At 48.9% G+C, this 22469-nt stretch overlaps 12 protein-coding genes across 12 annotated transcripts; 7 read left to right on the top strand and 5 right to left on the bottom strand.

Moving 5' to 3' along the window:
- Positions 1-1885: 1885 nt before the first annotated feature.
- On the bottom strand, positions 1886-3937 carry KY384_002207 (uncharacterized protein; the record flags this gene model as incomplete). Its single annotated transcript, XM_044810733.1, has 1 exon — positions 1886-3937. The coding sequence occupies one exon, from the start codon at positions 3935-3937 to the stop codon at positions 1886-1888; it is 2052 nt and encodes a 683-aa protein (XP_044672707.1).
- Positions 3938-4791: 854 nt separating this feature from the next.
- On the bottom strand, positions 4792-6037 carry KY384_002208 (uncharacterized protein; the record flags this gene model as incomplete). The annotated part of the gene is made up of 2 exons (XM_044810734.1): positions 4792-5826; positions 5876-6037. The coding sequence occupies 2 exons, from the start codon at positions 6035-6037 to the stop codon at positions 4792-4794; spliced, it is 1197 nt and encodes a 398-aa protein (XP_044672708.1).
- An 891-nt stretch (positions 6038-6928) lies between these two features.
- On the top strand, positions 6929-8626 carry KY384_002209 (uncharacterized protein; the record flags this gene model as incomplete). Its single annotated transcript, XM_044810735.1, has 2 exons — positions 6929-8249; positions 8430-8626. The coding sequence occupies 2 exons, from the start codon at positions 6929-6931 to the stop codon at positions 8624-8626; spliced, it is 1518 nt and encodes a 505-aa protein (XP_044672709.1).
- Positions 8627-8650: 24 nt separating this feature from the next.
- On the top strand, positions 8651-9268 carry KY384_002210 (uncharacterized protein; the record flags this gene model as incomplete). The annotated part of the gene is made up of 1 exon (XM_044810736.1): positions 8651-9268. The coding sequence occupies one exon, from the start codon at positions 8651-8653 to the stop codon at positions 9266-9268; it is 618 nt and encodes a 205-aa protein (XP_044672710.1).
- A 703-nt stretch (positions 9269-9971) lies between these two features.
- On the top strand, positions 9972-10799 carry KY384_002211 (uncharacterized protein; the record flags this gene model as incomplete). Its single annotated transcript, XM_044810737.1, has 1 exon — positions 9972-10799. One exon carries the CDS (start codon positions 9972-9974, stop codon positions 10797-10799), a length of 828 nt encoding a protein of 275 aa, XP_044672711.1.
- Positions 10800-11171: 372 nt separating this feature from the next.
- MET14 (Adenylyl-sulfate kinase) lies at positions 11172-12005 on the top strand (the record flags this gene model as incomplete). Its single annotated transcript, XM_044810738.1, has 3 exons — positions 11172-11179; positions 11239-11494; positions 11616-12005. 3 exons carry the CDS (start codon positions 11172-11174, stop codon positions 12003-12005), a joined length of 654 nt encoding a protein of 217 aa, XP_044672712.1.
- Positions 12006-12102: 97 nt separating this feature from the next.
- On the bottom strand, positions 12103-13503 carry KY384_002213 (uncharacterized protein; the record flags this gene model as incomplete). Its single annotated transcript, XM_044810739.1, has 5 exons — positions 12103-12306; positions 12363-12855; positions 12913-13004; positions 13059-13153; positions 13203-13503. 5 exons carry the CDS (start codon positions 13501-13503, stop codon positions 12103-12105), a joined length of 1185 nt encoding a protein of 394 aa, XP_044672713.1.
- Positions 13504-14367: 864 nt separating this feature from the next.
- On the top strand, positions 14368-16031 carry KY384_002214 (uncharacterized protein; the record flags this gene model as incomplete). The annotated part of the gene is made up of 3 exons (XM_044810740.1): positions 14368-14390; positions 14798-14960; positions 15015-16031. 3 exons carry the CDS (start codon positions 14368-14370, stop codon positions 16029-16031), a joined length of 1203 nt encoding a protein of 400 aa, XP_044672714.1.
- A 582-nt stretch (positions 16032-16613) lies between these two features.
- Positions 16614-17291, bottom strand: KY384_002215 (uncharacterized protein; the record flags this gene model as incomplete). Its single annotated transcript, XM_044810741.1, has 1 exon — positions 16614-17291. The coding sequence occupies one exon, from the start codon at positions 17289-17291 to the stop codon at positions 16614-16616; it is 678 nt and encodes a 225-aa protein (XP_044672715.1).
- A 1207-nt stretch (positions 17292-18498) lies between these two features.
- KY384_002216 (uncharacterized protein) lies at positions 18499-19087 on the top strand (the record flags this gene model as incomplete). The annotated part of the gene is made up of 2 exons (XM_044810742.1): positions 18499-18513; positions 18755-19087. 2 exons carry the CDS (start codon positions 18499-18501, stop codon positions 19085-19087), a joined length of 348 nt encoding a protein of 115 aa, XP_044672716.1.
- Positions 19088-19485: 398 nt separating this feature from the next.
- Positions 19486-20210, bottom strand: KY384_002217 (uncharacterized protein; the record flags this gene model as incomplete). Its single annotated transcript, XM_044810743.1, has 3 exons — positions 19486-19707; positions 19766-19936; positions 19986-20210. 3 exons carry the CDS (start codon positions 20208-20210, stop codon positions 19486-19488), a joined length of 618 nt encoding a protein of 205 aa, XP_044672717.1.
- A 1433-nt stretch (positions 20211-21643) lies between these two features.
- Positions 21644-22288, top strand: KY384_002218 (uncharacterized protein; the record flags this gene model as incomplete). Its single annotated transcript, XM_044810744.1, has 1 exon — positions 21644-22288. One exon carries the CDS (start codon positions 21644-21646, stop codon positions 22286-22288), a length of 645 nt encoding a protein of 214 aa, XP_044672718.1.
- Positions 22289-22469: the final 181 nt, after the last annotated feature.

The raw sequence follows: 22469 nt of genomic DNA on the forward strand, positions 1-22469 counted from the left end.
CATGGCGCTTGTAGTCACACTGAAGCGGAGAGGTTTCTAGAGGGCCTCGCCAGACGGCCAAAAGTGGCTGGCCACCGACTTAGCTGAATGGAAGTAGGAGGGTCGTGATAGTGGTAAGGCTGCCTGTTCAAGCGACGGTCTAGGCTTCCGCAACCATGGTCAAGGCGACGCCACAACACTCAGTGGAACCATTCATGCACCAATTGATGGAGCAATTGAGTTCCAGAAGCCCCTAGGCATACAGGTTGATATCCAGTGAACGGATGGTCCATGTTGCCGTGTGGGTCACTAGATCGTTATCTGAAGCTGTAATATCTCGATAGCTGCTTTCTGAGTGATATCGATGCACGGCCGGTAGGACACGTATGGTGACTGGTTTATGACGGTAATATTACGGTTCTTCTAGGATGTTATGTTCGGGAGGGCACTCTGTCGGCAAATCGCACGAAGGCAGAAGCTTGCCAATTCTTGTTTACCACAAGCAGCTTGACAGCCGTGTATCAATCAACCCAGCATGATCATTAGCGGTCGGTATTGATTGATGGTAGAATAAGGCTGTCAGCTTCTGAAGTACGCCACAAGCCACACGACCCGAATTGGAATGGTTGGTTCCCAATGGGGCAGTTTCCACGTTGACTTGCATATTTTAGCCGACGCAGTCAACAGGGGTCCATCCCGTGCGACAGAAGTCTAGACCTGGGTCCATGCAACGGTCCAGCTAGCCACGTCAATGCAGTTGCTTAGTCGGATACTTAGTGTTACTCCAACAGTCGCAAGTGGACGTTGTACCCTCAAAGCCTCTTATCAGTATCCTGCATACATATCACATCTATGGGAAGAATAGTCGGATTCTTACCTCCGCGTGATGGTGCACTCATTCCTCACAGGTGTTCCTTCTTGAGGCCACAAGAGGCTGGTCTATGCACTCCATCGATCCATTACACGTCAATTGGGAAGCATTCGTCTAGTTTAGCAAAATCGCGCCATAGCGAACGAATCAGAGCGTGACAAGCTCCCGCATGGATGGGAGCTCGAGGTCCATGGCTTGAACACTGCTCAGCTGAGAGGCCCCGGAACACTGGAATTGCTGTCGTGCCAAGGACTTCAGGGTCCCTCGATAAGCGTCCTGGAGAAGGGGTGGGCTGGGGACTATTGTTCGAACGTGCAGAAAGCTTGCCTAAATGCTCGCTGCTCAACCCACTCGGAGACAAAATGTTTCAGATGACTTCGAGTAACACATTCAAGGTTGCAACCCTCGAAAATTGCGGCCGTGCACGATCGCTTCCACTTTGGGAGGCTTCAGTACTCCATCGACACGGTTCGGGATCGCCCCAAGCGACAAGGCCCCCGTTTCTCTTCTGCAATGCGCCCGGCTCTGGGTTGTGTGAATGTTCTCAATGTTTCGTTACTCATATATCCTCGAAGAAGAAGACACGGCGGCTGCCAGGCTTCAATGAATAAGCAGCAGTCCTAAGGCAAGCATGTGGTGATGAGATGCGTTCAAGTACTTGACTAAATGTCGAAGGTGTGTGATTTCTTGCATGTCTAGTGATCCTTCGATGATCGAAGATGATATTGCGCACTGCTGCCAATGAAAGCCTGATGTTGTCAAAGTCTGATATTTTGACTCGGAAACATAATTAGATCGTGCATGAAACCCTTGTTCATTCGGGGTACACCTTACTCACATCTTCGACGTCCTGCATAGAAAATCTCGCTTAGATCAAGACTGTGGATATGAAGCCAAGCTTAGTCTACACAGGATCAATAAGTATCGGGTTTGACCTTCATAATGCAAGACTTAAAGTTCGGCAAGCGCGATCATGGTGCACTTGTCAATAGAAACTTGGAGTACAGCCGCTATGAAAGCAGAGGCGAGATCCAATCAAGCTTTTGATTTATCAGTACATAATGTAGGCTCATCTGTCACAGTCAAGGATTCTATAGCTGGCTGTTCAGAGCATTGACTCGTCCTGCTTGATGACTGCTTCATGCTGCATTTCTGGATCTTACCCTTCGTGCCGCGTTTCGATCGAGCTCCTCCCACCGAGACCTGAGGAGCCTCTCTGACCCATCTGGCCACAGCCTCTGCTCTGCCGCTTCCTGAAGGATGTTCTTTGGCGTACTGCTGCGACCATCTGTCGTCCTCGGACTCACTGTGGAACGTCGGATTTTGGTTTGAGGTTTCGGACTCTTGAGTATTCGCCCTCATCGCGGCCTGGAAGCTCGCCTCATCGTGTACCCTTTCATCAGCTAGAGCTTCAAGAATCGCTTCGTGCCTTCGCTGTTCTCTCATTTCCTCTGGTGTCTTTTGATGTGAGACTGCACCATTTTGATTTGGCAAGGGCGGTGGAGAACAGAGATTCTCCCATGACTGGCCGAGGTCGATCCAATTCGCCGTCTTCTGTAGGATCTGAATCCAGTCTGAACGACTTGGCGACCTTGCTGTGAGAAAGATAGGGTATCCTTCACAGATTCGAGCAAGCCGAGCTACCATATGAGCGTGGCGGAGTATTTGCTTTGGTGGAGTCTGAATGAGCGAATGGCAGAGGAGAACAGCGTGAAGTACTTCGACCACCAATGGGTGGTACGTCAAAAGCTCCTCGTCCTCGATTGGAGGGCGGAACATATCCTCTTTCACTTGTTGCGCCGCTGCTTTGCGGGTGACGGGCGCTTTCTCTGTCGATGGATAGGGCGGAATGTCTGCTGGTAACGAAATCGAAAAGAGTTCAGAAGCTGAGTACACTTTGCTTTGACGGAAAGTCGACTGTGGTTGGTGTGGGTTTAAATCAGGCCTGGCGCTTAGTTGCACATCAGACTGATCTCTATACTTGAAGGTGGAGGGGTCTCGAACTGACGACAGCTGTGTCTCTGATTCTTCACCAAGCCCACCGTCCGCAGAGATGGCAGCGCTTTCATGCGAAGAGCGCGTTTTGTGCTGACCCGATAAGCTGTCGAAAGAGTCCACTGTTGATAGAGCTGTATATTCCAAATGAGACAGGAATTCGAGATAGTCTTTTAAAGCGCGTTTGGCATTGATCTTCACAGACCTCTGTGCCTCAATCTGACGCTCATCCAATTCTGTTTGAAGTCTCTCTCCATTACCACCATGAGTGCCATTTGTATTGTTTTGCAGAGGCGTATCAAGTGCGACGTGGATCCTTTGACATGCGAGTGTCAGATATACGCCACCGCGATGAAAGAGTAATTGAGGCTCAAGGCTACTCAATCGCTCTACATCCTTTTTTATCGCTGCTCTGTCTGGATCCTGCCTTCTACGACCCTGTACATGCCCCACGACCGTCGAATGCTCGGCGGGGCGAGTTTTCCAGCCGTGTAACGGCGCAACATTGCGGTAGATTCGGAGGGCTGCCGTAAGATCTTCTAGAGCGCTCTGATATTCCTCCATGAACAGCTTGGTAACAGCTCTTGTTCTCAACGGTGCTGCCTCCAAAGGTTGATCCTCTATCACTTCATCGAGTGCCTGAAGACTTGTACATTGAGCGAGCATTCGTGACGGAATCTTCTCATGAAAGAAATGCACGTATTTGGCATGACTATCTTCTGGGTTTCGCTGTAACACAAGATTGGCGACATCCTCCAGAGATGATGTGCCCTGCATTGTAGCTACACTGGCTGCGATCTCTTCTAAGTAATATGCCTGCGACAGCTTGCGCGTCGCCAGATCCCGCATCCGATGTTTGCGTTCCCGACTCAATTTGATATTTGTCCCCCCTATACCGCCAAAGCCTAACGCTGCTGCGCTCCCGTAAAGCCCACTGTCAGAATTATGAGAACCCCCAGAGGCAGTACCGTTGGCTGCCCTGATTGAAAGATCTGTGGCGTCGTCGATCAGCTGACGTATTTTAACCATATCGAAGAAGATGGCAGGATCAATCGGCCGAGGACGTGGACAATTGTAGTTGGCGTAAGCCATGGACTCTAATATTTCTATGGGCAATTGAAGCCATGGTCCATGAAAGCAGGATATATCTGTAACGGTATTAGATTGAGAAAGCTCAGATGCGAGGACAAATACATCTCCAATGCTTGTTGCGACAGATGATCAATGAAGAACTTGCAGGCTTCTGTCCCTTCGCCGACCCAGCGCTATCGGCATTCATGGAATGTGATGAGTCCGGCGAGACTACCTCAGTTGACTTGAGGTGCCCATTACAAGTTTTGGAACCGTCTCCATTGCTGCTTTTCTTCTTCGTCATTGTGAGTGTCCGAATTCCACTTGAGCGGCTGGTAGTCTGTGGGCCGCTATGAAAATATCGAACGTGCTTCTTCCAGGTCTTTGTGCGCACCAGACGTGTAGATATACATGTGTGCAGACTGAGTATGCATGCAACTTCGTACTCTCAGGACGTAGGATGAGTGTAGTATTGTCAACACGATGCAGTCGCGGGATAATGGAAATTGGTTGTTTTTCATGCGGGTAACTGCGTCAAGCCGCAAACCTTAGACAAGCTTTTGTGACCCTTACGAACCTTAATCACCCTCCCTGTGAGGACGGCAGACAGAAGTCTACGTAGCTGTGACTGGATCTACTGCGCAAGAACGCGATCCTTTTGAATTGGAGGTAGAATTGATATATGAGTCGCGAGAGCTCAGACTTGCCTTTACTACATCACGGTGCTGTATATACGTCCTTGACTCGCTGTTTCACTGCTTCGCCTCTCATGGAACCAAAACCCGTGAGAACAGCTATCGGTGGTAAGCATCGCTGTTGCGGTTTGCAGTCACTCAGTAGTATCTGATCATCATCATCGCCCATTGCTGTACTACCTAGTGCTCCTCCGATACCAGCTGGGTGCCTTTCTTCTTTCCTGTCTCCATTCTAGCGGTCCTCGCACCAAATTGTATGGCTCGCTTCTTCTCGCCCGCGGCAACGCGAACTCCAAGTTGCCAGGCAAGAAGCCGCAGAATCTTCTTACTAGGGTCCAACGAGGGTTTTGCTCCGCGATCCTGCCCAAAGCCGCATTTGTGAGAGATGGGTGCTTTCAGAGCCCATGTTACCACATCTTCATCCAAGTAGGGGTACCTGACCTCCTTCCCCCAGTGTGAAATGATGCGGTCATCCCTACCTAGATTGCGCTTGCCAATCCTTTTAAAATCAAGCTCCAATTCGTCAGCGAGGCCTGAATGGCCGCGTCGATCATATGCAGTCGCATGTCGTTGATAACCACCAAATAGTTCGTCAGCTCCCAAACCAGAAAGAAGGACTTTGGCAGGTGTGGTGAAGAAGACGTCTGAGCCATGTTCTGTCGCGATAAGCCCGCAGCCTCGGCTTGCAAAGTAAAGGGCGTAGCCTATCGATAGATCCATTTCAGTGTTATGTGGTAGAAGCAACGTCAGTACTGTAGATCTGTGAGAGAAGGTCTCTGAGTATGGTATGTTGATTGCGACAAAGCGCCACTTTCGAGATGGGCAGACTTTGCGCAACTCCTCGTAAGACGAGCGTCCAGTCAGGCGATCCGGACAACGCTCATAAACCGAGTAGGAATTGGACGTTGCACTGTCAGATTTGTTAGCTGCTTCAACTACCCTGGGGTTCTCGAATGCCACATTGAGAAGGTCGATTTCAATTTGAGAAGGAAGTACATCATGAGCGATGCGTGCAATTAGCGTACAGTCAAGGCCGCCAGAGAATAGAATTGCTATTTGTTGCCGAGGAATTCCCATAAGATCAGTTACCGGAATCGAGGACAGTCGGATTGTAATAGATGTACGCAGGTGTCTGAAGAGATCTTCGACGGCCGGAGAATCAAGGTCTAAAATTGCATTGAAGGGCGGCTCCTTGTTGAGAGTTGGAAAGGGTGACTATTTTGGGCAATCAGACATTCGGCCCGAGAGCTTCGAGAGTGCTTACTTCTTGGTTGCCTACTAAGTTCAGAGACTCATCATAAGGCCAGGATATATGCAAAGCTGGCAGCAGTCCCACCTGATTCTTATCGTTTGCTGATTTGACCCGAGCGCCTGGAGCAAGATCGACAACGTAAATACCATCTGCTTCCACCTCATGAAAGTCCATGTCCTTACTACCATCAGAGACGCTCGAAAGCTCTAGGAGGCCATGAGAAGGCCGTCTCGTCAACAGTGACCGCCTTCCCAAGCAATCTCGCCCATAGAAGAGGAGTCGGTTAGAACTGTCGTAGAAAACGAAGGCGTAGGGACCAGATACTCTACTCAATACAGCCACCACAGTGTGAAAGACAGGATTTGATGCATTGCATCGTGAATGAGTAGAAGCATCTGCAGACCTTACGGCCGCAAATAGATGTCTACCTATGAACTCTGCGTCATTCGTTTGCACTAATTCAGCGTCGTACTTCCACGCCTCGCCATTCCATAGGAGGAAAGATGATTGTGGATCATGTTCCTTGATTGGCTGCTCGGTGATCGCAGTCCCACGAATGGCGAGCACGCTTGATACTGCATTCAACGTGCACGGACATTCTTCACTTTGAAGGGTTATTGAAGACGTCTGAAGACTATCTGGGCCTCTTTTCGTTAAATATTCCAGAAGAGTGACGGAAGGATGGGTGGCAGGTGGACGACCACAAGAAAGGAAGATCCCACACATACCATGTCTGGTAGAACACAATCAGGGGCAAATGTCTGCTTCAAGCAATCTCGTAATGCCTAGAGGCCCAAAAGGGTGGCATTTACTAGCGGGAGAGGCGCGGCCCGGGCGAGGTGTGAGCTAAAGACTGCTTTAGCTTTCGATATTGCAGGGTCAGGTGCAGCGTCTCAGATTCCAGCCATTGTGTGTGCTTTACAGAGTATCACTCTATATTCCATCCTAAATGACGTGGAGACTTCGTTATCGCTCGTTCACAGAGATGTCTAGATCGGAGAGAACGGTTGCTTAGCAAAAGAGCCGCCCAGCTTCGCTCGAGTTCAGTGTCAAGAGATTCACATCATGGATGCAGCGCATGCTACCATCACAACCAACGCGTTCCACGACCCGGCCAGCAAGTCGTTTGGTAACGCAAGTGGACAAAGTGCCCAGGCAGGAATAGCAGACAGTACTGGCTTGGATTCGGAGACAGCAAGAGATGTCGAAGGAGGACTACAAGACGTTGTTGAAGATGGAGGTGGCTCAGTAAATACTGAGTCGCCCAAGATAGGCACATCAAAAAGTGAGGATACATCACACGCCGAGCTACAACGGTGGAACACACTAGCAAAGGATTTCCGCGAGCTGCAAGTAGAGCCGGCCAAAATGTCGTCTGGGCCCTCCACCACCACGAACAGCGAAGATCCGCCAACAGAAGATAGCAAGCCAGAGATCTATCTAGATCCAACCCCAAAGACTCCTCGTATGTCTTCGCCTTCGCGTGCTCATGACAGTCCAGTCGAAGCCCCAGAGGAAAGCGGTCCCACACCAGAAATCCAGAACATCATGGACCAATTCGGAGATGCAGATGGATTCGAGGCCAAAGATGGTAAAATACATACGGGAAGAGCGAATGGAATGACTACAGATAGCTCAGTACAGCATCCGCCCCGGGGATCAAGTCTAGAACCTCTCATTCCAGGATTGGATGAAGCGGAATCGTTAGCAAGTCCCACAGATCGCCCGCTCACAATACCCAATTCAGAAGAATCAAATACTTCAGAATTGGTAATGCCAACACGTGTGTCGAGTCTGCCGCAGAATGCAGGCTTGCAGATGACTGGAACCAACGCATCTTCCACCCTTTCGTTGCCCAAGGCGTTGCCGCCAACACCTGATCCTGAACCAGATCTCCCCTTTGACTTCCATCGTTTTTTGGAGCAGCTACGCCATCGATCAGCGGATCCAGTGGCTAGATATCTACGATCTTTTCTCACTGAATTCGGCAAAAAGCAATGGATGGCGCATGAACAAGTAAAATTTATCCAAGACTTTCTAGCATTCATTGCCAATAAGATGGCACAGTGTGAGGTGTGGAGAGGCGTCTCTGATGCAGAATTTGATAATGCAAGAGAAGGGATGGAAAAACTTGTTATGAACAGATTGTATTCCCAGACCTTCTCCCCCGCCATCGCCCCTACAGCCACTTCCGTAGGCAAAGGCAAAAAGAAGGACCTGGAGAAGCTGCTGGGACATGGCAGACGAGGTCAACATCAAGAAGATATTGAGCGCGATGACATCTTGAGCCAGAAGGTCAGTATTTACAGCTGGGTCCAGGAAGAACATCTTGATATCAAATCCGTTGGGCCTAGCGGAAAGCGTCTTCTTGATCTTGCGCAACAAGGTATTTCCTACCAAAAGATGTCCACGATGGACATACTAACCTACAGCAGAGCTTTTGAAAATTAAGAATTACCGAGCCCCTCGAGATAAAATAATATGTGTGCTTAATTGCTGTAAGGTCATTTTTGGTAAGTTCGATATTGAATGGAGTCTGGTCATAGGACACTGCTGATCTATGAAGGATTACTTCGCAATTCCCAATCTTCCGATACATCTGCGGATGCCTTTGTACCACTACTCATTTTTGTTGTACTTCATGCAAACCCGGAGCATCTTGTCTCAAACGTGCAATACATTCTTCGATTCCGCAACCAAGACAAACTTGGTGGAGAAGCTGGTTACTATCTTTCCTCACTGGTAAGTGTAGATGTTGAGTGAAGGTCCCAAGCTGACGTGTACAAGATGGGGGCAATTCAATTTATTGAGAACCTGGATAGGACGTCCCTGACAGTCTCAGACGAAGAATTCGAGAAGAGAGTAGAGGAAGCAGTCTCAGTCATCACCGAGCGTCATCAGCAAGCATCTGTGCCGAATACGCTAACTTTCCAGCCCACAAATCATGTCCAGATCTCCGAAAAAGGCACGATCAGCCAGCCTCAAGTAGCTAGAAATTCCATTGAGGCAGAAAGCCGGTCGCCAAGAGTTTCTGGCAACAGCAACTTGGCTGGCAATGGCCAACCAGTCGAAGAGAAAAACCCCATGAATGGACTTCTAAAAACGATCCAACGCCCACTCTCGAGCTTAGGAAAGATTTTGACTGATGAGTCTTCTAATAAAGTCAACCCCAAGCCCCAAGCCCCACCACAACCACCACGTCGGCTTTCGCCTGCAATGTTCCAACCACCCCGTCATAGTGAAGAGCACGAGCGGCCGAGTCCGCAGTTTTCAGCGGCTGAGCAGACGAGCCTGAGCCAGTCAAAAACTCTAAGGGCAGAGGATGCAGCTGCTCGACAAGCCAGTGCTGAAGCAGCTGAGGCGCAGCGAATACAACAGGCAGAGCACAATAACGTGGTTGAGTAAGCGACCAGATACTGTACACATGTATCGCGCTGATGCGTGCCACTAGAACTCTGGCTGGGATGTTCCCAAACCTTGATAAGGATGTTATAGACGACGTTGTAAGAGTGAAGCAGGGCAGGTACAGTAGATGCTCCGGTGCTCGCCCGTTCAGGCTGACAAGGATGGCTAGGGTCGGTCTCGCGGTAGACGCGTGCCTTGCACTCAATACATGATGCTACCTCAATATACTCCTTGCCCAGATCGGAGACAGCATGGATCAAATTTCGCCTTGTCAGAAAATTCGACTGGCACACCGACACAATTTCATGCGATAACTCTAGCGTCCATCGCGACTTCCGTTAAGCAAAACGTTCGCAGTCCAGCAATACCAAATTTCCCGTGTCGACTCAGAGGACCACGAATCTACGCCTTCGATGGGTATCATTGGATAATATTCTAATCAATAGCCCTTCATGCATCCCTAGGCTCAGCAGTGATCGCTCCTTATCTCAATTGGTACAGACTGCCAGCCTATTTCATGATTGCGACGCATGAAAACTGAAGGTTGCAGGCTTACTTCAAACTTGAAGTGCCTTACGGGTGCAATATAGCAGACTTTAGCTGTCATCCTAATCTGTGGACGCGTTCTTGAATATCAATACAGGAACAGCGTGAAGCGCAACCACGGCTTTGAACTTCATTGGAGCTTTAAAGTCGACTCATCATGGTATCAGCAAGGCGTCTTATGGGGCTTCTCAAAGCCTTGGCGAAGACTTCTGTCGTGGCTCTCACATCCTCGCAATCCATGGGCAAAGGATTGAGTCAGCAATCCATTTCGCTTAACGATCAGTCCCAAGGCTTACATGGTAAACCTACGATGCATTCGTTGCCACACTCCAACGAGACTATACGTACAACTTTTGAAGCCGTCGACATACCGCCCACAGCCGCGAGTAGCTATTCGAATGGGCTGAAGAGCTCGGGGCTGCAATCTTGCATCGACAATACAAATTGCATCCCCATCTACATGCCTGGATTTTATCTAGTTCCGACGGTGCCTCAAGAACTCAGAAACGATGGCTCGGAAGACTCCAAACTTAAATTTGACATTCAAACCACAGGACTTACAATACCATGGAACCGTTCTCAAACAGCAATATCAATCCCTGGAAAAGATGCTGATCCCAAATTCCGGTTGGGGAGTGACAAAGCAAACCAGACGGATCAAGCTGATGCAAAACAGCCTCAAGACGAAAAGAAAATGGGATTTCTAAAGCGGTTCTTCTCTCCTCATGGATGGTGCATGGATAATGTCTGCCATGATCCCAAGTGGCTTAACACGACGTGTAACCTCACTTCAATCGAATTTATGAGGTTACCAGGAAATACCAGGAACGAATGCTTGTGGTGTTTTCCCCATCCCAAGGAGACAGCGCTTAAAGCTCATTGTAAGAATGTTGGCGACAGCATGGAGAAAGCATTGTATGGAGCGCTTGGGGCACTTGGAGGGTTGGCAATGGTCAGCCTAGTCCTAATATTCTTGACGCAGTAGAGGCTGAGAACGAGCCGGAACAAGGAATGTCCTCTTTGCATAGAGGGGTTCGGTCAGGCATGACCATTATACGAATATACGGTGGCTTGAAACAAAAGGGGAAAGTGCTTGACGCAAAGAGGTTTTTAGAGTTCTGAAAGAGTTGTATTGTTGTGGAAGTTATAGACATGCCGAGGACGGTAGATGAATGGGATCCTTATGTGCAAAGTGTGTTGTGCGTGATAAGGTCAATGACACAACAATCCCAATGACTTAGCGAAGCCCAACCTAGATAATCTCCTGTGGCGTGATCAGGCGTGAATCTTGCATATAACAATCCAGTAATACCTCGACGCCCTTTTCTCCCTCCAAGCCCATACTTGTCTCAATCCAATGGCGACGTAGGTCCGCCCCTCTCCTGCCCGCCCTGCCCCGCCCCCACCCGCTCACCCTCCCGCAGCAACATAACATACCACCCATCCACCGTCACCTACCCCGAGCGCACCTCCCTCCGCAAACAAAAAGGTTTCACCCTCTGGTTCACAGGCCTCTCCGCGTCAGGCAAATCCACCATCGCCAACGCGCTCGAGCAAACCCTGCTGAAGCGCGGGCTTGCCGCGTACCGGCTCGATGGCGACAACATCCGCTTTGGATTGAACAAGGACCTGGGCTTCTCGGAGAGGGATCGGAATGAGAATATTCGGCGGATCGCTGAGGTGGGTTTATCCTGTCCGGAAAGCAGCACACACCGGGTGGGGAGCTGGGTAGAGGACGAAGGAAGAGAGGGGTGGGGTGGGGTGGCAGAGGTGCTGACTTCAACTATGTGGGGAAGTATAGGTGGCGCTGCTCTTCGCAGACTCCTGCACAATAGCAATAACGTCCTTCATATCGCCCTACCGCTCCGATCGCGACGCCGCGCGCGCTTTACACGCCTCCCCACCCTCGCATCCGACGCAGTCGCTTCCGTTTCTTGAGATCTATGTGCATGTGCCGATTGAGGTTGCGGAGGCGAGGGATCCGAAGGGGCTTTATAAGAAGGCGAGGACGGGCGAGATTAAGGAGTTCACGGGTGTAAGTGCGCCGTATGAGGAGCCTGTGGATGCGGAGGTTGTGGTGAGGAGTGGGGAGGAGAGTGTGGAGGAGGCTGTGGGGAGGATTGTGGGGGTGCTGGAGGAGAGGGGGTTGCTGAGTTTTGAGGGGGAGGAGGGGAAGGAGGGCGGGACGTGAAGGGGGGTGAAGGTAGAAGGAAGGCGATGGGCGGACGAGGCAGGTTTGGAGAGCATCAAAGAGTTGCTAAGGTCGAAGCACGAGGGGTTTGTCCCCGTCATTGTATCTCAATTTCGTAGCATACATACGCTGAATAGTCGCCTCCATCGCCCATGTGACCAGCTGCCTGCATGTCAGCAGACATGGCCGAGTCGTCCTTCACTATTCTCCCCTTCTTATCTCTGCCGAAGGCGTTGCCTCCGAGGTGTGAATATGCAACATCGAGTGATGCCTTTGCTTTTTTGAATAGCTTTGGCGTCGTCTTGAAAACGGGGATTAGCATTGACATGTTCGCAGAAAGGTCTTTTGTTTACGTACCCTGACCAATCCACACACGAAATTGAGAGGGAGTCCGTATCTCAAGACCGTCTCCACGAAGACTCTCAATGCCAGCACATGTACCCAAGCCATGACGGCTTCCCCCCACGCCGTCCGTCCCAGCCGTAATGCCTCATTTCTGACCTTACTCTCATCCTTTCGGACCTTTTCCACCTCTTTCTGCTCCTCCTCCCGCCCACCATCCTTGAACTTGAAGTCTCGAGGCGTCCATTTATGTTCCCTGCATTTGTGTACGAATTCTGGACTGTTTTTCCGGAATGTTACGACTGCGTATAGAGAGAACTCATCATCCGAGTCAATCAACTGGGCCGAGCGGGGTACAACTTTGGGTGATAATCTTTCGTAGCTCTTCAGGAAATCTTTGATCAGCTGTTTGGGAACGGCGATGAGGTGTGTCTCGAGGTATTCGGAGTCTTGGATGATCTTAGAAGAATCGACGACGTTGGAGAGGGATTTGTTTGATAGGTTGCCTCTAGCCAAAAGTGTCAGCCAGCCGGAAGATGCGCCATCTGAAAACCTAAGCTCCTACGATTGTTTCTTTTCGAGATTCGCAAGAGATGTCTTGAGCTGATTGTATTGGTTGTATTTATTTCTGACGTCGTTGTCTATGCTCTGGATCTCCTACTTCCACCATTCAGCTGCTCAGGCCTCCTAATCTAGCCTGACGATAGTCACCTTTTGAAAAGTATCAACGAGTTCGCCCAAGGGTTTGTCTGCCCTGTATTTGACCTTGTTCCAGTGGAAAGATTTGAGATAGGCATCAGCAGGTTCTAAGCTATGTCAGCGGGGTGTTTGGTGGGCGCGTTGCAAGTGACAGACTATCATTGACGGTTTTGAGCTGCGCTATCTTTTCCTCGTCCCCGCCAAGTATGCTCCTCAATGAATCTCCAACTTTGTTCACGACACCTTCACATGCTCCTTCAAGCTTGGCAAAATCGTCGGCTTGCTGTACGAGAGCATCTAGAGAGCCGATCTTGAATTCTGGGATTGGGAAAGGGAAGACGGAGCCGTAGTCATTCGTAACGGAGGAGCGGAGAGCTGTCAAAGCTTCATCGTGATCACCTGAAGGTGATATTGAAGTTGGTAGAGAGATCAATAGGTATTTGATACCTTTAGACATCCTTACAAGGTGGACATCTATATTTGGGGGGAGCAATACTTCCGCTCACTCTAAATATCTGATCAAAAACGGAAGGGCGAGGCGCACTTCAAAGTCTTGGCGCTCGGGCCTTTCACGGTCTAAACTCCGAGGGCTGTCCTCCCAGAACCGGGCGAGCCCAAAGAACTTTCATCGTGGTCAAGCTCTTTTCAACAGGGAGACCCTATTTCGTGACGGAATCAGTTGTCTGATTTGCGACTAGGATCAGGTATTGCCGAACTTGATTAATTGGTTGCATACACTCTTTTGCGTGCGGATCGTGTTACCCTCCCTTAGCCCTGCTCGTCCAGGAATTTCCTGCCTATAAATAAATCATCCTACAAGGCTGAATGGCGATTCTTCTTCTACGAAAGACTTCATCATGAGCGTCATTCATTGCCATCCCATCCAGTGTTATTTGCTAGCATTCCGTCGCAAAATATTGTTGCCATTTTTTGAAAAAGGTCAGAAAATACCCACTGGTTTTGTCTTAAGACTTTTGAGACTGTTTGCACGCAATGTCAGCGCCTGAGACCTGGGATGTATTGAACTTCACCTTTTCTGAGCATTGGTCAGATTATAATTCCACTCATCTATCATCCAGTACTATCTATGGCCTCCAAAACGCTCTGAGTCCTAGTACAGGGTTCCAGGTGCCGTTCTACTCTGAGTATCACAAGTTATATATCTTCTGGGAGCATTGCTCCGGAAGCACTTCTTCCTGTTTCAGCCATTGCAACAACTCGAAGGAAATATTCTCGTCCCTACCTAATCTGCACAACTGCGTAATTGGCATGTTGTTGAAGCATTTTGCTACTTCTGACTCTCGTCCATCCTCGTATTCGAATGAAACTGGTCAGACCATATCGGTCCCTATCCTACCGAGTTCGACAGCTACACAACTCGGAGACCAGGTGAAGACATGCTTTGATAAAGCTTGCGAGCTCTCGACATTGTGCCTGCTCAATAGCACTTCGGATGAATTTTACAAGGAGTATGGAAGTATTTGGCAATTACAACATAAAAACTCCATCGGCAGTCTTTGTCATGCAACTAAAACTCAACTTACCCAAGATATCGGCGGAGTGGGCGTAAGTCTGCTGGAAATGGGTATGGAGATTTCTACTAAGAAAGCATAGATCTATATCTCGTACTGGATCCAAGCCAGTTTAGTCCTTCTTGCGCTAATAGGCATATTCACGTGCAAGCTGCTTCTGCCCAATCTGCACATTGTAGATGTGGAACGTTCGTATGCCTCACTAATCGCTCACAAAAGACTCTCAAGGCTTGTCCTGGCTTTGACCGACTTTCACAAGGCCCAGTGCTATTTCGTTGTAGCAACAAACATAGCCGCAATAGTCATCACCACGACTGAAGGTTTCAAACCGGACACCCTGCAGCAGATCTACAACAACTACTTATTCCTCAGACTTGTTGCGGTAAGCGGGTTTCTACCCGTATCATTTACCCTCTTGTTGTTGCACATAGTCCAGATGACATCGTGGTATCTGATCTTGCTCACTTTCATAGCAGTCACTACGGCTCTTGGTACACTGATCTTAGTCGGCATTTTCAATGTAACCGCAGAGGATAGCAACTTCCTAGCCACTAAAGCCTTATCAGGAGGTCCGGAGGAGTGTGGTGGGTTTCAACCTTGGCTTTGGTGCTTTGAAACTGTTGGTAGTGCTGGAGAGAAGGGTGTAGCCGGTCTCGAGAAACCGGCGTACAACACTTTTGCCTTTTGCCTTCTGGTCATATTTATGGTCGTGTTACGCAAATTTGGACTGACACATCCGGGCAAGCGATTGAGAGATTCCATGGGTCACGCCCAAAACCACGCTCGAAATTTTGTACAAAAAAAATTACGGCCAGCCACTGATACGATTTATCGAATTTATATCTCAGTCCGGCACTCTCTGCCTGAGCAAATTGCCAGTCTACTTGAAGCGAGATATGGCAGTCTAGACGGGGACTCGCAGTTGGACAAGGCCGTCGTACAACGTCTTACGACACTGAGCTCTTCCGAAACATTCTGGATCATATTTGAAACCGTCATTTATCTTGTCTTGATAATTGTATATCTTGTGTTCTTCAACACATTCCTGCGTGAGCTTGCCTGGTTCCACAAGCACAATATTTACGACACTAGTTGGAGCTTCGGACAGCTTGTCGCGATCTTTGTTTGGGCTCCCGCACTAGGGGAGTATGCACATTTGGAGTTGAGAGGTATGAAGCGTGGAATGGAACACAAACTTCTACCCCCATACCGGATAGTGGGCCGAGAACGTGAAGACACGAGCGACGAACGGGGTTCAAGCGCACAATCAGGAGATGTCAGAGCAGATTATGTCGGTACAGATAATCGCCATACCCAAGAAGTGGGTACCGAAGAATTTACTACACGGATACCAGAAAGGGACTCAGGCCGTCGGGATATCGAGAACCCCGAGACGCCGGTGACGTGGCAGGATGACTTACCATGGGTGTTTCCTGAACTGCGAGACTTGTAATATCGCAAGTCTTGATCCAACAAGTGTACGGTAATCTCTCTCGTGACTTCTCATGTGATGATCACTGCGAGTGCAACAGCAGAAGATTTGGGTAATGAATTACCTACGACACCGTCAAAGGCGATGTAGCAAAAGAAAGGCCATACAGATACAGCGTTTCATTTAAGAAAGTATTTCTCTCAAGCCTCCTTCGAAAGCAGCCCCTACCAAAAAGCTGATTCTTTCAGAGACGCTTTGCTGTGGGTATCCAGCAACCTTGAGAGTCGGAAAATTCCATTGTGTACAAAATATGGAGTTCTTGTACTCAAGATCAGGAGCATAATACACTAGGCTGCAGTCATCTCACTGTGCTAATTGAGCTCAAGCTAACATCATCCTCTCTGTCAAGTATGCTTGTTGCTATCTTCGGGTAGCAACCAAGAGTACCAACCTAAAGGTTAACATTTGCATCCGGCGTCTGGATCCGTCTGAACTTTTGCTCGCACCCAATGCATACATAACCTTTCGACCTCGCAACTTGCTACTATTCAAGAATGCTTCCCTTCAATTAGTGAGGACGCGGGGAGTTTTTGACCCGAGCATTCATGGCTTATATTTCTGCAAGTCAGCGCCATCAGCGCGATTATCCTCGATAAGAGGAATACCCTCCTTTTCCACCGTCTTCGACACCGCAGCACGCTTTGTGACTTCAAGCACGAGCTTCGTATACTTCGGATACGCCCCCTTCATATCCAATCTCAGCATGTGTCCCCAACGATAGATCACGTAGAGAAAAACATCGACCGCCGTAAATGCATTTCCCACAGCATACACTCCAGTCAACCGTTCCTCGACATCCGAAAAACACTGTTCAATGAAGGCGTAAGAGCTGCGACGAATAGGATCAAACGCAATCTCATCGTCGGCAAATCGATGCGGTCCGAAAAAGCTGCCGAATCCACGCTCGTGGAAGGTGCCTGAGAGCCAGTTGAACCACTCGTATGAGCGGACGATTTCGAGATCATCAGATCCGAGAAGATGATGGTCAGGCGCCATTTGCGAGATCTTTGTCGAGATGGCTACGGTTTCAGTGATGACGGTGCCGTCGTCTAGGATTAAGATTGGAAGGCGCTTCTTGGGGTTGATCTCTTTGTATTTCTCTGGGAATCCGAGTTCTTTGACGATGTCGACGATGACGAGCTCGAAATCGGCGTTGATCTCGTTGAGGAGGATGTGGGGGAGTAGCGAGCATGCGCCTGGAGAGACCCATAGTTGGACCATCGCGATAGATGTGGTGCTTAGATGGAAGATTGTTTTGCGTCAGTTGGACAGTGGAAAGATTTAGCTTTGCTTGTTGAATGAGGAAGCTCGAGTGAAGTACTGCCTTGCGAACTCGCTTTATGTCTGTGAATTTGTGATTGCAGATTGAGCGGGGTCGTCGCCGAATGTTTCCTTTATGAGATTGGCGAGGACTGAGACTAGCCGAAAAGGTAATTAACGAACACACTCAGCAAGGTTTGGTCGAAATTTGTGAATTGCTTATTGGTGCATAGGCAGACTTTATACTCTTCGTTTCAACGTAGGAGTGCTTACTAAATCCCGACGTTCAGATCCTGTTGAGCGTCTTTGCGAAGCTTCGGGCTAGGTAATCACCACATCTGCACGGCTTTGTTTGAACATGCGCGGACCAACAACGAGGAATCCTTGAACATCGACTCTGATCTTTTCTGAACGTTGTCAATGTAGTTGTGCTGAACCCTTTTCTCCGTTATACATCCATCTCCGTAGTACCCGCATCTTCGTTATGCTGCCATCTCCCTAGCACCGCAACGTCCGCAGTACCATCAGTCCGTAATATCAGTATCTCCGTATTGCATCCAAAGCAAGCACGAAAGACGATTCCTTAGCGTACCCGCCTCTAATACTGACTCTTGTGGATCTTTGCCTGTTCGAGGATGCCAGTCCTCAATTCTTTTCTAGGCGCAATTGACAATTTGGCTGAAAGGATCTTGGGACTCGTGCCTTTTGCTTCGAACCTCTGCGATCTACTATGGCTAAGGGTTTGCTAAACCGCCAGTGGTGTGGATCATTAGCGTGTCTGCAATTTGTAGGGGCGGGTTGCGGCAAGGGGGGACATTGAAAGATAGATCCATTTTTATATACTCAATGCGATTGCCACGCAGCTAATAGTTTTTGTGGTCCCTCCATTAACCTGACTTAGCAAGATTCGGGTCTTATCAAGCCTCTTGCGAAGGAGACTTAAATGAAAACCTACTATGCTAGACGCAAATAAGAATTTTTCGAGTCATAGTAATGTGGCTGCCACAACTTCAAAGACGCAATTGTAGGATACTATAATCTTAAAGGCCTATTTAAAGTGCTGTCCCTCCGATTTTATCCCTTTTTTTTGTTTTCCCCTGGCCTTGGCCACCACAATGAAGTCGCGGTTTGCGCGAGGGTTCCAGTGTGAAGTTCCAGAGGGCTTAAAATGGTCTTTTCGAGGGTGAGAATGGTCAACGAACTTCACCTGATGCAGATACAAGATTTCATCTGGACCATTCGAAGGCCGCACCTGGGCCAGTCTTGACGGTGAGGAAGTTCTTTTTAGCTCGGACCATCGACCTCGTCTTAGATGTCTGTACTTTCACCATCTGTTTTGTTGTCACCGTGCAGCGTGGGAAAGTAGCAAGGAAGACTGGGAAGTCAAAGGCGATACCATCATAGATCATTTTGGTGCCCAGTAGGGCACAGCAGGCCGCTACATACGCCGATGCTTTCTTCGAGGCTTTGTTTTGGAGATTGGTCACCAGCACGAATACTTGCTGAACCATGCCATCAGTGACAGAGAAGAGGATCCTGACCCCACGATACCGTACATAATGAAGAACACAAGCCCTGACGAGATGAGTTCGAACTGTTCAGAGGACGGGGAGGAGAGTGAGAACGAGGAAGACGATGAAGGTGAGGATGATGAGGATGAGGATGAAGAGGATGAAGAGGATGAGGAGGATGATGAGTATTTTGAAGAAGCTCGGGATACGAGCGACAGTGAACCTGATTTTATCGGGTTTCCGTAGCGCGTGTAGTAGACCAGTCAATTAGCCACGCCTGAAAAGGTGATGTATGATGGTGTCAATACAATTTCCGTGTCAAAGAACAATACAAAGGCCGATTCTCGAATTCGATTGTTTCCTGCAAAATTTAGCACTCAAAACATCTTTGCGAGGGGAGCTTTGACAGATCGAAAGCTCTTCTCCGTAGTACCACCATCACCGCAATACTGCCAACTCCGTAGCACTGCGTCCCCGTGGTACCCGCAACTCTGCAACACTACCATCCTCGTAGCTTTTGCATGAATGATCCTGGAGGACCTGAGCATACAAGGCTTCATCATGAGGTCCCGACCTAAAAAACTTTTGAGGTCGATGTGACAAAATACGTATTGCACGTCTATGAGACAGCCTGGTCGATCCGATCACACGGTCATAGTAGTCATCTCTACTGATGCTCCCGACTTTGCGTTATTGCGCGACTGACGCCAGAAATAATACGCAAATGCAACCATGGTGGATGGAACCGTGAGGATGACCCATACCCAGATCCTAGATGAGTCCTTCAGACTGTTGTCAAAGAACGGCATTGAAAGGATAGCTGCGAAAGACGTTCCTGGAAGAAACAACATTGTACATGCTGCAATCTATTGAAGAGTTTAGTATACCAATTGTTACTGACAGCGTCTAGCGATGGGAACTTACTGTTCGCATGGACAGGCTGTCCTCCTTCATGGACTCGGATAGCTTGTGTGCCTTCGTCGCTAAAAGTCGTGACACCTTGGTCTCTTCTCGTGATGCTTGCATGATGCCTTGCATCGCGGCTCCGTTCGCAACCATCAATCGGTCATTACTGAGCTGAATCCTATTGAAGAGCTGAAGCTTCCTTAGCAATCATCCATAATTCAAAGGACAGTAAACCTACCAGAGCTAGATTATTCTTGATCTTCTTCTCCAATTCTAGCTCGAACTCCATGACAGCCTTAATTTGGGAATGTATCTGTTTGAGATTGTCTTCGACTGCTCGAAACCCTGGATGCGATACACCTAATGTGCTCCCAACTATAATTGAATGCTGTGAGATTACTGCATTAGCCGTATCTTTCAAAGACTTGAGCTCCGAACAATAACGGTGAAGGTGTGCAGCCATTGCATGCAAAGCCCGGTTCATATCTTCATGCGATATTGAGGCTGCGGCTTGTGTTTCGTGGTCATTTTGAAGGTGATTCTCCTATTAGCCGATCATTAGCAGGAAGATCAAGCGCTCGAAAGGGCATGCCTTACATAGGCAATAAGTTGATCATTGATACTGCTCAGGGAATTGGTCCACCATCGCGTCACACTGATGAGATAAATTAGTTGAATGAAGAAAGGGTCGCTTTGTGTATCGTGGTTGTGGCTCCGTTCTAGGACTCCTCTGATTCTTGTCTCTGGGTCCTGGACTGTCTTCGGCCACCTCCCATCGATGAAGTTGACCGCCAGCATTGAGATTGAATTGTCTGATCTACTATATCGTAGAGAGAGAGCAATCACAGAGCCTCGGATATCAATCCCGTGATCCGGCAAATGCAGATGGTTGAAGGGATTCATCTGCTTTTGATTGGATTTGTTCGTAATATGACACTTTGTGGACTCCGAACACTTGACTTGCATCCGAATTGGAAGGAAGTACCAAATGCAGTTGCCCAGAATATCGTCGTTGGAGTAGAGGCCACACTCCCCCTGCCGGAAGGCAGAAAATAACGAGAGAGTGAGTATACAAAAGCCGAGGGTGCGTCTAAGGCGGATAAGACACGCTCCAAAGCGTTTTTCGAGATGCGGAGTTTCGCAGCGTCATCAGGTAATGTGACATTCTTACCCTTCAGAAGAAATCTATTGATGAAGCTGCGAATGAAAACGTATCAGACAGTGGAAGGTATACGCCGCTGAGAAGCCACAGGCATACAAGCAACTATATTTGTTCTTCACGCGCTCTAGCAGCTTGTTCCCCAAGATGAGTAAGCTAAGGGATTAGTCTACAAGGATTCTTGATGTGAACCAACCATTGGAGAAAAGATATGCGAGTCTTTGAGCATTACATCGCTGAGACCTACTTCGACATCGGTGACTGTTCAATTGGCCTTGCCTTGGGAGACCACGCACATCCTGAGGGTTCATCGAGTACCATAGATCGGAGACTTGTCTCCTCCGAGAGACACGAAGCAGCAAAAACATCGAATTCTGTCTCGATCTCGTTTCCATAGAAACTACCTCAAAGTCAGTAATTCTTCTGTGGGTCCTCATTTCTGGCGTGCTTCACAGATCGTTCATCGCGCCCCTGTCTGCTGATGACTGTACCACGATAGTCGAGTGGGTCAGGGTGAAAGACTGGCTGAGGCAGAAGACTTGATGAAAACGCTGGTCGGGTCGCAAACGTGGCGCAATTGAGGCTATGTGCTCTAAATAGGGAAGGTGGGGCGACGCCACCAGATGCAGCCAAGAAGAGTCATTTGAGCCCAAGTCTGCCTTGTGAGTATCGCTGTGCAGACACTCTTATTGAGGACCAGAACTGGATCATTGAAATTCGACTCTACTTCCTAAATCATGTCAAAGAAGAAGTTCCGCTACCACTCAAGCTTTGCACCTGATTGGGTGCTTCCATTGCAATCTGAAAATCCGGCGGAAGAGTCCAGCAAGAAACATGTCGACCCTCAACCTTCTCGTCCAGACTCCAAAGCAAAACCCGATCGATACAAGAAAGTGCTCCCGACAGACTGGGTAGATCAAGAAACGACTCCATCTAAACCCATCCCTCCGATACTTCCACCACTCACCAAAGAAGGTTTGAATGAATTAGGCTCACTGGAGACAGCCGAACCCAAAAGAAAGCAGCGCGACGTCCCTCTTGTCGATACCTCAATCCGCAAGACCCGTGCAAGTGGCCACACTCCACCTCCTGGTCCACGCCGCTCCACATTTGCTTCTGTTTGGGGCAGGCAACCTCCTCACTTTTCTGCAGATGAACCATCGCGTGGTGATGACGATGATAGGTCGGATCTACGATACGGGTCAAAGGCCAATTCATTCCACCCAGCCGAGTTTCAACCAGCCGCGCGCGAACAACCTATATCGCCTCCTGTCAGTGTAGGAGTATCATCGTCAGTCCTCACAACTAGTCCATACCATGGTCGAGATCTGCCAGTCAGAGGCCCTAGGATGTCTCCTTCCTACTCTGTTGTGTCGGGTTGAACATGGTGTTCGCATTCATCGAACGATGTAATCAGACACAAAGACCATTGATCAAGCTTTGGTCGTCAGGTTCTCATTTACTGAGGTAGCATCAAGTCATAATTGTTTCCAAAGACGTCGATGGCGTCCGCAGAGTGGCGAAGCACAAGGCTGACTCAACTCTCGAGCCATTTAGCCTTAC

The sequence above is a fragment of the Bacidia gigantensis genome (genome assembly GCF_019456465.1).
Source record: "Bacidia gigantensis strain McMullin 20006 chromosome Unknown contig_134, whole genome shotgun sequence".
Taxonomy (NCBI): Eukaryota; Fungi; Ascomycota; class Lecanoromycetes; order Lecanorales; family Ramalinaceae; genus Bacidia; species Bacidia gigantensis.